We start from the raw sequence: 16,007 nt of genomic DNA on the forward strand, positions 1-16,007 counted from the left end.
TATACGTATATGTTAATATTCATTTATATATTCCTACAGCCGACGCCTCTGCCGCCGTATATGCCTCGTGTATAATGTTCCCTCCGCCATGCCCGCCCACATAAACACGGCTATACCTCATGCATGATACGTTTACGTACTTAAGTCCCTTTAAATATATATATATTCTAATTACTATTAAAACTTATATATTAATACGCTTTATTCTCATTAAGAGATATATAGGGTATTTATTCCGATTACAAAGGATGATTCCCGTATCGTCATTTTTCGTCACTACCTCCACGTTGCGCGCCTGCTGCTTTCCTTGGATGTGGTAGCCGTTTCTCAGACTTCCTCTCCGGAATCGAACCCTGATTCCCCTTTACCCGTTACAGCCATGATATTGATATTAACTACTATCATAACATGAAACTAAAAAGTGAAAAATAAATATAGTTTAAAAAAAACTAAAAAACACGCTTTTAAAGCACATCAAACTAAAAAGTTAAAAATAATTTTTAAAATAAACTTAAAACAATAATGAACGAAAAATACTAGTATTATTGTGAAAAAAAGCGTGGGTGCTTTGTGCCAAATTTTTTGTATATTAAGCGCCTGACGCTTTTTTTCACAATAATACTAGTATTTTTCGTTCATTATTGTTTTAAGTTTATTTTAAAAATTATTTTTAACTTTTTAGTTTGATGTGCTTTAAAAGCGTGTTTTTTAGTTTTTTTAAACTATATTTTTGTAAAAAAGTTACTATTTTAAATCCTCCCAGTGAGCAGAATAAGTGTTAGATTTTCAAAAAAAATTATATCAAATGAAAGGGAAATATCTAAGGTTTCAATACAAAAAAATATTATTTTTATTTGTTCATTTTTGAAAAAGTTATGGCAGTTTTAAGTACAAAAAACATCCCGATAAAATGTAATTTTTATCGCAAACATTACATTTTTTTTAAAATTTTCGACAGCCATTTGCACATAGAAGATAAGATCTCGGGACAAAGAATTAATTCTCATATTTTCAAAAACATTTAGTGAGATGTAGTTAAAAAATCATTCTGTATAGTATTCCAAGAGCAAAATAATACATTTCCAAACTTAATTTAAAATAGTTATAGCAAAATTAATACCTTCACATGCTCCCAACAAAAGTCAAAATATAATTAAGTTTAACACATGAATTTTTTTTTCACATCCTTTGAAAAACAATCCTTAAATTCATCCTTTATTTTCTTCCCCTTATTCTGCTCATTAGTATTAAGTTGTTCACAGTCACTCAAGACAGTTCTGACATTTAAGTGGTCAAACAGTTATACAAAAGTAGTTTACGTCTACCTTTAAGAGTATAGTTCTGTGATTTAAGTTGTAGAATAGTTATACAAAAGTTGTTAACGTTATTTTTAAAAGTTTAAATAATCTTTACATCAACAAATAAAAATGAGTTTTCATAAAATCAATGAAGTTGCTGAGTATATTCGTTTTGAATATCCCAAATTAGATTATTCCAAGGTAACAATTAAACATAATTGTGTAATCAATATTTGTGAAAAAATCTATAAAAAACAAAATGACTTAAAATTAAAAAAACGAATTGTGTACTATATTAACTATAAAAATTCATGTCTAAGGAAAATCTTAAAAAATGATATGGTTCCTGTGATTGAAACAGACAATAGTTTGTCAATAAATAATAGATGTAGAAGTTCTAAAATAATGGAAATTCTAGAAAAATCGAACTACTCTATGTCAAATTTTTGAATATTTAATTCAGATATAATCGATGATATTTGTAGAAAACTTAAAATACGAATCAACAAAACCAATAAATGGTCAGTATATAAAAAATGTATAAAGAATGTTCCAGCTATAAAAAAAGCTAATATAGAAGCTGCTAAAATTAATATGAAAAATAAATAAGAAAATCCTGATATAAGAAGGGCCTATCAAAGAGCAAATCAAATTCGAATGTTAAAAGAAGAGCTTCTTCAAATAGCAGCACAGGGTCAAATCGTAGAAAATGTTTTTATCATGTATCTTCCTACAGGTTGCGTGAAAAGGAAAAATTAAATACAAAACGGCAAAAGTGGAAACTTTACTGTCAGAATATATTTTTAAAAAAACGCAAGGTTTGTCTGAAACTTGTGTTTCTTGTAGCCGTTTAAGATTACCAAGTAGCATAATCAAAACTTCAAAAAAATTATTAAGACAACTTAGTATTAACATTGATTACAATGATAGCAAAAGTGTACTAGTATGCACAAGTTGTTATGGTCATTTAAATAAATTTAAATTCCACCATTGTATGTTGGAAATGGTTTTCAATTAAATCATGTTCCACAGTCAGTTAAGGAGCTTAAACAAATAGAAAGTATCACTGCGATTACCATTTATGAAAGTATTCAAATGTCTTCGCGGAGAAGGTCAATTGAAAATTCAAAGCAGCGTAGTAAACGTACCAATTGATTTGACAAGAACAACAAATATTCTACCACGGAGAGCAGAAAATTTGGCTACTATTAAAATTATGAAAGTCAAATTAAAGAGAAAATCTTGTTTTAAGCAGCATTATTTGTACCAAAATGTTCGCCATATGTTAGTTGTGAGGGTTTTGATGGATCTAAGACACGAACCTTTGTATAAAGGCGTAAAAATTGACGAAGAATCGTATAGCCATGTTACAAATTATATTCAGGCAATAACAGAGGAGACAGACTTGTTAGTTAGTGAAGAGTCCGATAAGAGTGACAATGATGAACTAGTCAACCCAAGAACTATAGACACTATGGTTGAAAATGGTGACTATGTGTCTTTTGCTCCGGGTGAAGGTATGAGACCCTTATCCATCTTAATTGATGACCATGCCGAAGAAAAAGCGTTTCCTAATTTGTTTGGTGGCCAACCAAGAAAACTTAAAGATCCGTTAAAAAAATACTCCAAGGTAATTAGATCAGAACTTTTGAATTCAGATAGGCGTTTTGCAGCAGACACCCCAAATTTATTTTTCAAATGTAAAGTTTTAGTACACAAACAAATTTCAAGTAATGTACAAATAATTATGCGAAAAAATAAAAAGTAAAATTTAAGAGCTAATGACGTTGCAAATACTGAAAATCTAACGAGAATGATTGATGGTGATCAAGGCTACCGTTTATTACACAATATACAGAATTCACCATCACATTTAGCCACTGTAAGGAAAAATTATTTTGCGATGATAAGACAGTTAGGTCACCCTACTATATTTTTAACAATTAGCCCAAGTGAGTCATCATGGAGTGATTTATTAAAAATATTGTATAAATTGCGTCACAAAATTGAAATATCTGACGAAGACGCTTTATATTTACCATATGCAGAAAAATCAAATTTAACTAGAGAAGATCCTATATAAAGGGAAAAGGTCCGATTAAAAAAAAAAAGTATGTCGAATGAAAGAGGTATATATGAAGTATTTATTATTAAAAAAAAGAATTGATTCATGCATTTTTTAAAAAGTTATAGCTTCATAATGCTAAAAAATGTAAAATATAAGATCAAGAATTTTTTCAAAAAAATAGCATATTTTTACATACGGTAGTCATTTTCATCATGAAGACTAGTCCAGAGGTCAAATTTTTTTTTTCAAATTAAAGTATATTACATTTAATTTAAGGTATATATAAAATTGTCAGTCTTTCCGGAACATTTTCAAAAGTTAAGTTGAAAAAGTTAATTTTTTGTAAAAAAGTTACCATTTTGAAACCCTTCCTTTGGGCTTGTCAAGGGTCAAATGTTAACAAAAATATATAAAATGATAGGTGAATACCTAAGGTATCTATAAAAAAAAAAATTATATTGATTCGGTAATTTTTAAAAAAGTTATGGCAATTTTAAGTTAAAAAAATTGAAAAAATATCGAAAATTAACGATTTTTTAATTTGTAATTTTTTGGGGGATTTCCCTCGTTTACGGGGAACGAGGGATTTTTTTCAAATTTTGAGGGTAATGTCTTCAACTAGATACGATTTGTGATATTTGGACATAGTTTTCATCAAAATGGGTTCGGTGAGAGCTGAGATTGAGCGTTCACAGACACAAAAAAAAAAAAATAAAAAAACACATCATAGTAAAATTAATACCTTCTCAGCTTCGCATCGAAGCTAAAATATACCAAATGAAAGGTAAAGCCATCATGAATCTATAAAAAAAAATTATATTGATTTGTTCATTTTTGAAAAAGTTATGGCAGTTTTAAGTAAAAAAAATTTAAAAATTTAAAAAAATTAGCGATTTTTAAATTTGTAATTTTTTTGGAGGTTTGGTTTTTTAACTTTATAATGCTATTTAACTTTTTGAAACATGTATGGTTCAATATAATTTTTTTATGATGAGTACTATTTATATTCTTCTTTTATGTTACACACTTTTTTTTAAATGAAACCATTTCCATTTATATATTTATATATTACATTTATAAATCATTAAACTTGGAATCAAGATATAAATAAGGAAATCATGTAGCTTTTGGAATAATCTACCAATTTTTTAAAATTAAACACTATCCGAGACCTCACTGTGCTGGGTTTTTTTCATAATTTATATGAAAATTTTTTACAAAATTCGAATTTTTTTTATTAACTTTGAGGTCTGCTTTCGCCGTGAATACAAAATAAAGTCTGAAAATTTTCCATAATAAAATATATTACATTAGCTTTAATTTAATTCAAAAGTTAAGTTGAAAAAGTTGTCTTTTTAAATCCCCCCCTGTGGGTAAGTAAAGGGTCAGATTTATAAAAAAAATTTATCAAATGAAAAGTAACGATATCATGCATTTATATAAAAAAGTTTGGGCAATTTTAAGAAAAAAAAATTGAAAAAATTTCGAAAATTAACGATTTTTAAATTTGTAATTTTTTGAGGGGTTTCCCCCATTGACGGGGAACGAGGGAAATTATTTCAATTTTTGAGGGTAATGTTTTCGACTAGATACGATTTGTGATCTTTTGACGTATAATTGAAAGAAATCGGTTTGGTGAGACTGAGAAAAAGTGGTAACAGACACAAAAAAAAAAATAAAAAAACACATCATAGTAAAACCAATACCTTCTCAGCTTCGCATCGAAGCTAGTAAAATAATGATGTGAACATAAGCTGATTTAATTTTTCAACTTTTATGCTATTAAGAAAAAATAATTTATACCTAAATATTAATAACAAATAAGTTATAAAATTTTTTTAAATAAATAATATTTATATTATAAATTATAAACAATGTAAAATTTATTTTATTTTAAATTAAAAACAATTCCTGCCTTTTTTTAGTCATATTTTTATTGCTATTTAATTTATAACTAAATTGTAACTACTAAATTATAAAAAAAGAAACTAATTAAAGAAAAAATTTAACACAAAAATTTTCATTGAGTATACACTATCGAATTTTGTAATCAAGTAGATTCTAACCAATGCAGATAGTTGGTAGTTTGTTATCATTTGTTGGATCAGAGTTAAAAAAATTTTACCTACAACCACATTTGGAGTAACTGCTATTCCATTTATTGTTACGTCTAGAACGTTATCTTTTTCAAATAAATTTTCTATGAATATAAAAATGAAAATACAGCCATAGTAATAACTGTATTACTCAATAGTAATCACAAATTAATATTAATTTCAATGCATATAAGGCCTAGCACGTTTTTGATAATTCGTAAAAGTAATTGAATTTTAAATTTGGGGGGCCAGGCCCATCCATATCTACGTGCCTGAACACATCATCCCGCATCATACACCTTTATAAAGCATAACGATCACTCTACTTATTATGTTGTCTAGACAAAATAATGGCAAAACTATCATTTTGCTCACAGTATGATTCTTAAAAAATATTTTATTAATTCTAATTTTAGAATTATAACATTGTTCGGAGATGAGTAACTACTATTCAACCAATCAGTAATTATCTATTTTTTAACACACTTATATTAGTTTCACCTGTATGTTTGTAAAATGTAACTTTCCACGCGCACGTGTTATTATTTCCGCGTATTCCGTCGTAAGACTAGACTGTCGTAACGCATTCACTCCACCCACTTCACACTCAAAACACTTTGAAAACATTGTGTTTGTTTGTAAACACAATGTTTATAAACATGGTTTATTGGTAAACAAACCGCCTACACATGTCATAAATCTGTAGCGACGCACTGATCATTCGTGAATTGTGGTTTGTCTGCCCTTCATGTGTGTTGTGTTCCGTTCACCGTTGTTGTGAGTTTTGCTATTATATTTTGACTAGTGATTATCACTTGCTGTAGTTTTAATTTTTCAATTGCAATGGACTACTTTTTAACTGCAAAACGAAAAATACTTAAATGTTCAATAAAAAACTGCAAAAGTTTAGAAGTAGATCCGGCATTAGTAAGTCATTTTTCTTTTCCTAAGGATCCTTCTAGGTAAGTAATTTGTTTAGCATTTATAAAATATATTTCAATTAATTGAAATATTAAATTATTATTTATTGTATAGGTGTGAAGTTTGGATTGACAAATGTGGATTGTCCCATCTCAAAGGAATTGATGCAGCAGTTTTGAACAAAAATTATCGGTTGTGTTCATTGCATTTTGAAAACTGTATGTTTCGAAATGAAAAACAGAACTGTCTTAGATNTCGAAATGAAAAACAGAACCGTCTTAGACCTGATGCTATTCCAACGTTATTTGAAGATGCACTATTAAACAAAGAGGAACAGGCTGTTGAAACTATTGCTGATAATGATAATGAAACGGTGGAGTGCTTGCCATCATGTTCAACACCTGGTATGTTTTTACTTATAACTTTAGCTATTTCTAAAATAATTTATAAATACTTAATTAGACTGATTATTATATTATAATACTATTTAATTTTTTATTACAATATCTATTTAATTTTTATTTTAGATACATCCTTTGCCTATTCAACGATATCTGTGTCGGATGTATCCACTTCGACATCAGTAGAAATGAGTTCTACCCATTGTCAAACTCCATCATCTCTAACAGATCGAACTCCACGGAAAATGTCACTTAGGAAAGAGCTCTTCGCAGAAACAAAAAGAAGAGAAGAACTGGAGTCAGTAATAAGTTGTAATCCTGAACTAGCTGAAGATTATTCCATCATGACCTGTCTGAAAGTCTGTGAAAAATACTGCTCACCAACTATATGTCTATTGGTGAAATCACAAATTGAAAACAAAAATCGAAAACCAAAAGGATATATTCAAATATATATAAAAAAAGGTATTCAAATGAAATCAAACAATTAGCTCTTAATATATTTTTTATAAGTGCAAAACTATATAAAAATATGCAAAAACCTCTCAACCTTCCTTCATGCCGAACATTGAGAAGAGTCACTAGCAGATTTGAAATTACACCGGGACTCAATGATTTTCTTTTTCATTTATTATCATATAAAATTAATAGTTTATTACCTGACGCTCGTGATTGTATCCTTTGCGCTGATGAAATGTCACTTAAAACACATTTATTTTATAAAGTTGCAAGAAACAAAATAGTTGGATTTCATGAGACAACTAAGTGCAGAAAATATGAACCTGTAAAATATGCTATTGTACTTATGCTTAGAGGAATAAATCATAATTGGAAACAACCAATCGCATATTTTCTCATCTCTAATAGCTATTCTGGCAATGATTTAAAAGATATTATTTTTTCAACTATTTCGCGGTTGCAAAATATTAAATTGAACATCAAGGCATTCATTACAGATCAAGGCTCGAATTTTTCTCAGTTTGCAAAAAACTTGTATGTGTCTCCTGGAAAACCATATTTTGAAGTAAATTCAGTACAAATTGCTTATTATTTTTGACCCGCCTCATCTGATAAAATCTACTAGAAATATGCTCTTCAAACATAACTTTCATATTAATGACAATATTACTACTAAAGACCAAATAGTATCTTTTTACAATTATGATTCAGAGTGCAATCTACGCTTGGCTCCCAAATTGATGTATGCACATATTTATCCTGGTCCATTTGAAAAAATGGGAGCCTACTTAGCCACACAAATCTTCAGTAATACTGTTGCTGCTGGGATGTCTGTTGCTTTAATTTCCAAAATTTTACCAGCCTCTGCTCAAGCTACAATTGATTTCATCAGTAATATGGACAAGTTATTTGATATATTTAACTCATCGAAAATTCCAAATAGAAAAGAGTTTAATCGTCCTTTCAAAAACACTGAGTCACAAATTTCACATTTAAATAAAATGGCAGATATCTTCAGAAATTTAAAAGTAATTAACAAATTCAAAGGTTCTGATGAAACAAACAGGATTAATTTTATCAACAGCTGGTTAATATCAATTTCAGGGCTTCAATTTTTGTGGACATTATTAAATCCTAGTAAATCCCAAAAATTTGTCCTCTATACAAACAGACTCAATCAGGACTGCTTGGAGAATCTTTTTTGCACATTTCGCCAGCAACAAGGCAATTCTTTTAACCCTACACCCATTCAATTTACATGGCCATTTAAAAAAATGTTGTACTTAAGTTATTTTCAACACTCTCCTGGTGCAAATTGTATAAAAGATTTTGATGAAATACTAAGTTCAATAGAACCAACCTCAGATCAAGCAATTTCTTTAGAAGAACCACAAAAAGAACATTTCAAGTTTAAAGGTATAGGTATAGGAACAGTTGACTACAGACTTTTAAATCTACCGGAACAAAATACTTTAACTTACGTGTCAGGTTATCTAATGAAGAAATGTATGAAGAAACATACTTGCCAAATTTGTGTTGACTATGCACATTCTCAAGAACAGTTGGATCAGTCATTTCTTTTGTCATTCTATAAAGCATACCCCACAAGAGACCACTCAACAATTGGAAATTTAATGATGCCGCACGATACATTTTATAATTTTATTCATGAATTAGAAAATATTTTTATTAATAACTTTTCCACACTTGCTATTGTAGATGGANTATTAATGAATTAGAAAATATTTTTATTAATAACTTTTCCACACTTGCTATTGTAGATGGAGTTGGAGCCGAATTAAAAAATTATTTTTGTAATGTACCTTTTAACCACCCTTGTAAATGTTTTGATAAATTGTATTTAATTAATTTGTTTACAAGATTTAGAATATTTACAGCTATAAAATTTTTAAATAAAAATTTAATGTCTGAGAAAAAAATTAAAAATAGGAAATTGTCTATTTTAACTCATCTATAAATTATTTATTTATGTATATGATATTTGTAAATTATTGTAATATATGTTTTAAATAAATTTAATATTATGTGGATATTGAATAATTTTTTTTTCCCCTAAATAAGTCTTTATTAAATATACATAAAATAAAAAATATATTAAACAAACTAATTACACATAATGAAAACATTAATTGAAAGTTTTAAAATGGTGTTATATGTTTAGAAATAATAATAAAATAAATCCAAAAAATTTACTATGCAAATTTTCTAAACTAATTAGCATGTAAATAATACATTTAGAGTTCAAATCAACCGTCGATGTACAATTATTGTTCAGTACAATGAATTATATGCATACAATTATTTATTTTATTGATTTTATGGTAACACTGAGCGACATAAGCTCAAAATTACCGTACTCCCATAAGAATACATGTAATTTTTTTATCAGTGTCCATTCTGGTTTAATCTATTCTGTGCTATTAGTAAAGTAAAAACTTCTATTGTTGTTTTCTTTTAATTACAGGTGTTCGGGTGAACACTCAAGTTGGTCATACTGATAGTGTATTATCTGGTGATAACACTTCCCTCATCGGACGCTTGGCCGTTATAGTTTTATAATTCACTCTCTCGAGATCCGTCGCCTAGATTTATTGTTTTTTTGTTTTGTAAAACCGCGTTATTGTCTCGCTCTCGTTGTTAAACTATTGCTTTTCGCCTAACCTAAAACATTATATTTTTTTTTGTTTTACTACTAAAATCGTTCGTCTGGTGTTAATTCGTAAGTACGATTGTTAGCCTATTTGAACCGGCAGCGTAACACAAAACCAAATTTGTATAATATTAATTGGTAATAATTTTAATATTTTATTTATTATTTGTTATTTTATATACCTTGTGGTTCGCACATTAGCTCACATTACCCATAGGGTACATTGTCATTTGTATGAAACTCTTTAGATCTATTAACTCTATTCTGGATTGTAACAATACAATTATTCTATTAAAACACAATCAGCAGACTGTTAAAGTGCGAGCCCTTTGGTACAATTGTCCAGTAATATTTAATTTAGAATGTAGATAAGTTAAAAGTGTAGTTAAGTTTCTAGTAATTTATGTTACGATTATCTTATTATGTTATTCATGTGGTAGTACAAAGCAACTCAAGTCCATACGTCCACATAAGCTAAAGTAATTAAATAGTTGAGTTGCTCATTTACTAGTGTAGCTGAGTTAATTGTTTATTGTTTAATGAAATTAGTCGTTTGTTATATTATTATTACAATTTGATTTAATCGACCACTGGTCATTGCACGATTGAAATTAACTCTGTCCTTTGGTTATTGAATTCTAATGTTTGTCCATTTGTTTTTGAACTCATAATTTGATAACAATTGTTTTTTTTTTCATATATTTGATTCAACTACTTCTCTTGAACAATTTTATTACTTATCCCTATCTTCATTTTGTTAACATTCATAACAATTATACTTGTGTTTTTTCCAATACCTGCTAATTTCTTAATTTACTTTGTTAATATAATTGTACAAAATAATTGAATTTAAGTCTGTATTTAACATTACTCTTGTATTTTGCTCATTGCAATAAATTTACTGATTTCACTGAATCATGTCGCACTGAATATTCACATTTCCCTTTTCCTCTTGAGCACATATACAGTCCACTATCACAAATCATATATTATAAATAACTAACTGAACACATATTACAGGTAAGGTAGTTAGAGCATTGGAATTAATTGGCTTACTCATGGTACAAATTTTATTTACTTTTAATCTCATAATACTTGATGTTATAATTTTTATTTAGCTTAATTTAGCTTAATTGTCGCCTTCGTAAGAATAGGAGTTCGTTTACTGTTCAGTCCTGTTCCTAACAACAGGTAATGCTTTTCTTTTATTTGTTAATTTATAAAAAATAAAATATAACTTTTAATTACAGAAACGCAACTTGGGTTTTTATTAAAAAAAGGGAATTAAATAAACAGAATTATAAGGATCATTATATCTATATATAAACAAATTTTTATTTTGACTGACCAATACCTCTCGCGTGTAATGGCGTCTTACGTATATATATTTATATATTCCTATCGCCGCTGCCGCCGTTTATACCTTAGGTATAACGTTATATATTAACACGCTTTATTCTCATTAAGAGATATAGAATGTATTCATTTCTATTACAAAGGATGATTCCCGTATCGTCATTTTTCGTCACTACCTCCATGTTCCGGGAGTTGGTAATTTACGCGCCTGCTGCTTTCCTTGGATGTGGTAGCGCAGTTTCTCAGGATCCCTCTCTGGAATCGAACTCTTATTACCCGTAACAACCATGATATTGATAGTAACTACTATCATAACATGAAACTAAAAAGTAAAAAATAAATAGTTTAAAAAAACTAAAAAAACACGCTTTTAAAGTACATTGAACTAAAAAGTTAAAAATAATTTTTAAAATAAGCTTAAAACAATAATGAACGAAAAATACTAATATTATTGTGGTAAAAGCGTGGGTGCTTTGTGCCATATTTTTCGTATATTGAGCGCCCGACGCGAGAAAAAATATTTTTTACCTTTGGAACTTTCGCACCCGTAGTTCAAATCACTATTTGCTTCTATGATATTCCAATAGGATTATATTAATCATCTCCTTAGCTACTTTTCCAACTTTTTGGGGTTAGTTCTATCTTACGATTTGACATAATTTTTACATCGGATGTCGATCTGATACAATCTCATCATGGAACAAGGTGTTTTTCATTGTTCTCGTAAGGTCGCCCATCTGGGAATCAATAGCAAATAGCGTAACTGAATATCAGTGCTAAGGCGGTGTCCGAATAATCCTTTGCACTACATCTCACCCTTTTTTTTAAGAATGTAAATAAATAATGAATTTTATAATATTCATATTATCTATTAATATTAATATTAAATATTAGTTTTTAATTAATGTGATTTGATTATGCCCATGTTAGTTACCTTTGAAATTAGAATAAATTTTTATATTTTACTTTCAACTATACTAATTATTAAATAAATATATATAAAAAATTATATGTTTAAGAGGACGCTACACCACCATAATTTTAGGCTTGAAAATGATCAAAAGTATAATTCATATTATACGGTTTAAAGTGATCGTAGAAATTTGATATTTTGAGGATATTTAAAAAACATTATTTCGAAATGATTGTAATAGGCTTTTTTGGGGGGGACTTTTAGTTTGAGTGTAATTAATTTTTTAAAAAATCAATTTTTTTTTTTTTTTAACTGCAATAAATCATTGCTGAATAGTGATATCTTAAAAAGCTCATTACAAACATTTCTAACTGTTATATTCTTTGCCTCCTCAAAATTTCAAAACTCTAAGATGAATACTAACAAGATTAAATGATTTATAAGTTTATGTAAAAATGCAAAATAATTGTAAAAAACAACGCTTTTTGGTCGAGCGGACAAACATACCACTAGCGTAAAATTATCGTCATTGACGCGGCCTTATCTTAATGACTTATTAAAGTGGCTGTTTCAATTCTAGGAAATTTAGGAGTTTTTATTCATATAAAACTGTAAAGCATCATTTGATTTTACAATTATCGATTCTTGCTATCGAAAATATCAAGGTGAATAAAAATGTTACTACTGGTAGAGCAGAGACATGGCAAATGCCCGTTTTCAGTGATAGCACTTTTCGTGCTTTGATTTCGATAATTTTTATTTTATATAAAAGCTCTGATTTTTTGGATACTGGTTTTTTAGCTGCCAAAGACTTATTCGCGGTTGCCCGTCCGCTAAGAGCTTTTAAAGTTATAATGACTGTTAAAACGTTCATTGTCGCAATGTTTCTTAACAGCCCCTTAGCCCCCCTAAAAGCCATCTCCGTCCAGAACAACTGTATTTTTCTATCCGATTCAAAGTTGAAGATTTGAAAATGTATTAAAATATTTATTTAAAAAATTATAAATACAAAATTTTGCTTGACTATTGTTCTACTTTAAAAAATTAACAATAAAATTTTACGAGTATATCTTGCCAACCTAGTATTTAATATACAAATAATGAAATATAACGTGTATATAAATATATATAAAAAAATAAATTATTTAGCCAAATAATAAACATTTGAATTATTTTAATCCAATGACGATAATTATTTAAGCAACCAAATATTATTGGCCTATTTATACCAAAAATAATATATATTACCAAAATATAAGAACTTCCCTGCTTCCATCAATTTACGTTTCCTGAACTAATAAAAATGATAAAATCATCTTTATGAGTAAGTTTTTTTTGAATGTAAGAAATAGACTCTAACTTAGACTTTTTCATCATTAGTGTTCAGAAGGTTCTTATAACCTGATGCAAGCGATTATTTGATTATTATATGAATTTTTGACTGTTGTTATTACGTAAATATTTTTGAAATAGTTTTTAATTTGTATTGTGTTGTTATTACTTTTTTTTAATTGTTGTGATTATGTCCCCGTACAAAACAAAAACCCGCGTTTTAAAAAGTAGCAAACGAAAAATGACTCAAAAAATGAGAAATATGAGACAAAAGAAAATGTAAGTATCAAAAATATATATTGCGTCTACGTTTTGATACTTCAGTAATGATTATAATTTCAGAGAAATAAATTATGACTCGGATTTAACTGCAAATAATCCTGTTCTGCGAGAGTGTAGTACACCGTATAAAATTATTTTTGATGACAATCCTCAACAAGCATTGAGTAACATTTCTGATCTGAATATTTCGGAAATTAATAATCATATTCTACCACTTGAAAATGAAAATTGTAATTATAATGATACAGCCACTACTAAGTAAGTTCGAATGTTATTTTTAAATATTCATCGTTTTAAAAAAGCTGCAAATTAATTACTGGTGTTATGTAAAATTATTAGTTGTCTCGAAGGTCGGAGAATTGTTGACATCAAGCATTTATTCAAGCAAATACAAAATAGTAAACATGGTAAGTTCGACTGCTCATTTTTAGATATGGAATTCAAAAACGAAATTCGTAAAGGTTATAACTCTGTATTTTACTTCAAGTGTAAAATGTGTGGTACTACGTCATCATTTACTTCTGAAAACCAAAACGAAAATAAATATTTAGAAATTAACCAAGCCATTGTAAATGGTACATTAGCGATTGGTACGTTTAATTTTATTACACATTTTTTTAAATTTACAAAAATTGAATTTTTTCCTAACTATTTGATCAAAATTGTCAGCTTAAATAATTTGACCATGCTGTTATGTGTAGGTATAGGATACACACAACTTAGCGAGTTTAGTGCTTCAGCAGAAATACCCGCTTTATCATCAACATCATACATAAAAATTTTGAATAACGTAAGTGATTCTGTTAATAATTCTGCAATAGAAGAAATGAAAAGTGCCGGTGAAGAAGAAAGAAGGATAGCGCTAGAGAGAGGAAATGTTGATGACAAAGGAGTACTATTATGCACAGTTATTGCAGATGGCCAATGGTCCAAAAGAAGTTACAAAACAAAATTAAACGCCTTTTCAGGAGCTGTAGGATTTATTTAATATTTTTATTTGTTAAAGATCATAAAATGTTCTGAATTTTAAATTTTAGACTTAATTTTAAACAAATTTATTGTAGGCTGCAATTATTGGCTTGCAAACCAAAAAAGTCTTATTTATTGGTATAAGAAATAGATATTGTTGTGTTTGCCAAAGAGCTAGAACAAAAAAAGAAGCAGCACCTAGCCATTTATGCTTTTTAAACTGGAGTAAATCTTCAACTTCAATGGAGTCTGATGCTATTGTTGAGGGTTTTTTACAAAGTGTAAATATGCATGGCTTAAAATATAATAAGTTAATTGGTAAAGTGTATAAATAATTCTAGATTACTAATTTAAGCAGTCTATTTTTACGGGTTGTTATTTAATTAATATAGGAGATGGTGATAGCAGTGTCACAAAAAAAATTAATGAAGTATTGCCATACGGTAGTAATTTTCAAATAAAAAAAATTGAATGTCGGAATCACTTATTAAGAAATTACTGCACCAAAATGATGGCTTTAACAAAAAGAGCAGATTATCCCATCAATGTTCGAAAATGTATATCTAACAATATTTTGCGTTTCCGTTCTGATGTAACAAAAGCCATGGAACATCATTTGAACACTAATTTACCTGTTCAGCATCAAATAACAGGTATTTAAGAAACAACTGTTTTGCCGTCAACTATATGTTTTTTTTAATTATTGGATAATTTATTATTGTTAAACGGAATTTATTTTATTTGTTTCAGAACTTAGAAAAGATATAGAAAATAGTTTATACCACAGACTTGGATAACACGACAAATGCGCGGAGTATTTTTGTTCTGGATCTAAAGCTGGGGAGATGAATCTAGTACCAGACGCAGAAAAAGCAGGAATGATGTCCCAAATGAAAAATATATTGTATAGACTGTCTGTTAATGCTGATAGTTTAATTGAGAATGTAGATAATAATCCATGTGAACAATTGAATAGCTTAATTAATAAGCATGTTGGTGGTAAAAGAATTAATTTTACTCAGAAAAATAATTATGGTACTAGGGTTGAAGCAGCTGTAATAGCTTTTAACTCAAAAAATTATTTAAGAGCTGTCCAGAAAAAAATTAACGTTAATAGTCCAGGTAACTAAAAATTTTAGTATAAAAAACTATAATAAATATCCAAAGAGACTAATGTTTATTTACACAAAGAACTGTTTATATAAATACATCTTATCTATAATAATTGAGTAATGACTCAG

The 16,007-nt window shown here is 28.3% G+C and overlaps 2 protein-coding genes across 6 annotated transcripts in view; both read left to right on the plus strand.

The window, feature by feature from the left end:
- LOC126903091 (uncharacterized protein C05D11.1-like) overlaps nt 1-16,007 on the plus strand; it is a 234,923-nt gene that overhangs the window by 44,451 nt on the left and 174,465 nt on the right. The gene's annotated exons all lie outside the window — the stretch shown is intronic.
- LOC126903111 (uncharacterized) lies at nt 13,695-15,973 on the plus strand. The gene is made up of 7 exons (XM_050681103.1): nt 13,695-13,794; nt 13,858-14,055; nt 14,137-14,387; nt 14,499-14,770; nt 14,862-15,084; nt 15,159-15,419; nt 15,517-15,973. Exons 1-7 carry the CDS (start codon nt 13,706-13,708, stop codon nt 15,561-15,563), a joined length of 1,341 nt encoding a protein of 446 aa, XP_050537060.1. The 5' UTR covers nt 13,695-13,705; the 3' UTR covers nt 15,564-15,973.

The sequence above is a fragment of the Daktulosphaira vitifoliae genome, unplaced genomic scaffold (genome assembly GCF_025091365.1).
Source record: "Daktulosphaira vitifoliae isolate Bord-2020 unplaced genomic scaffold, ASM2509136v1 Scaffold_3, whole genome shotgun sequence".
NCBI classification, from domain to species: domain Eukaryota; kingdom Metazoa; phylum Arthropoda; class Insecta; order Hemiptera; family Phylloxeridae; genus Daktulosphaira; species Daktulosphaira vitifoliae.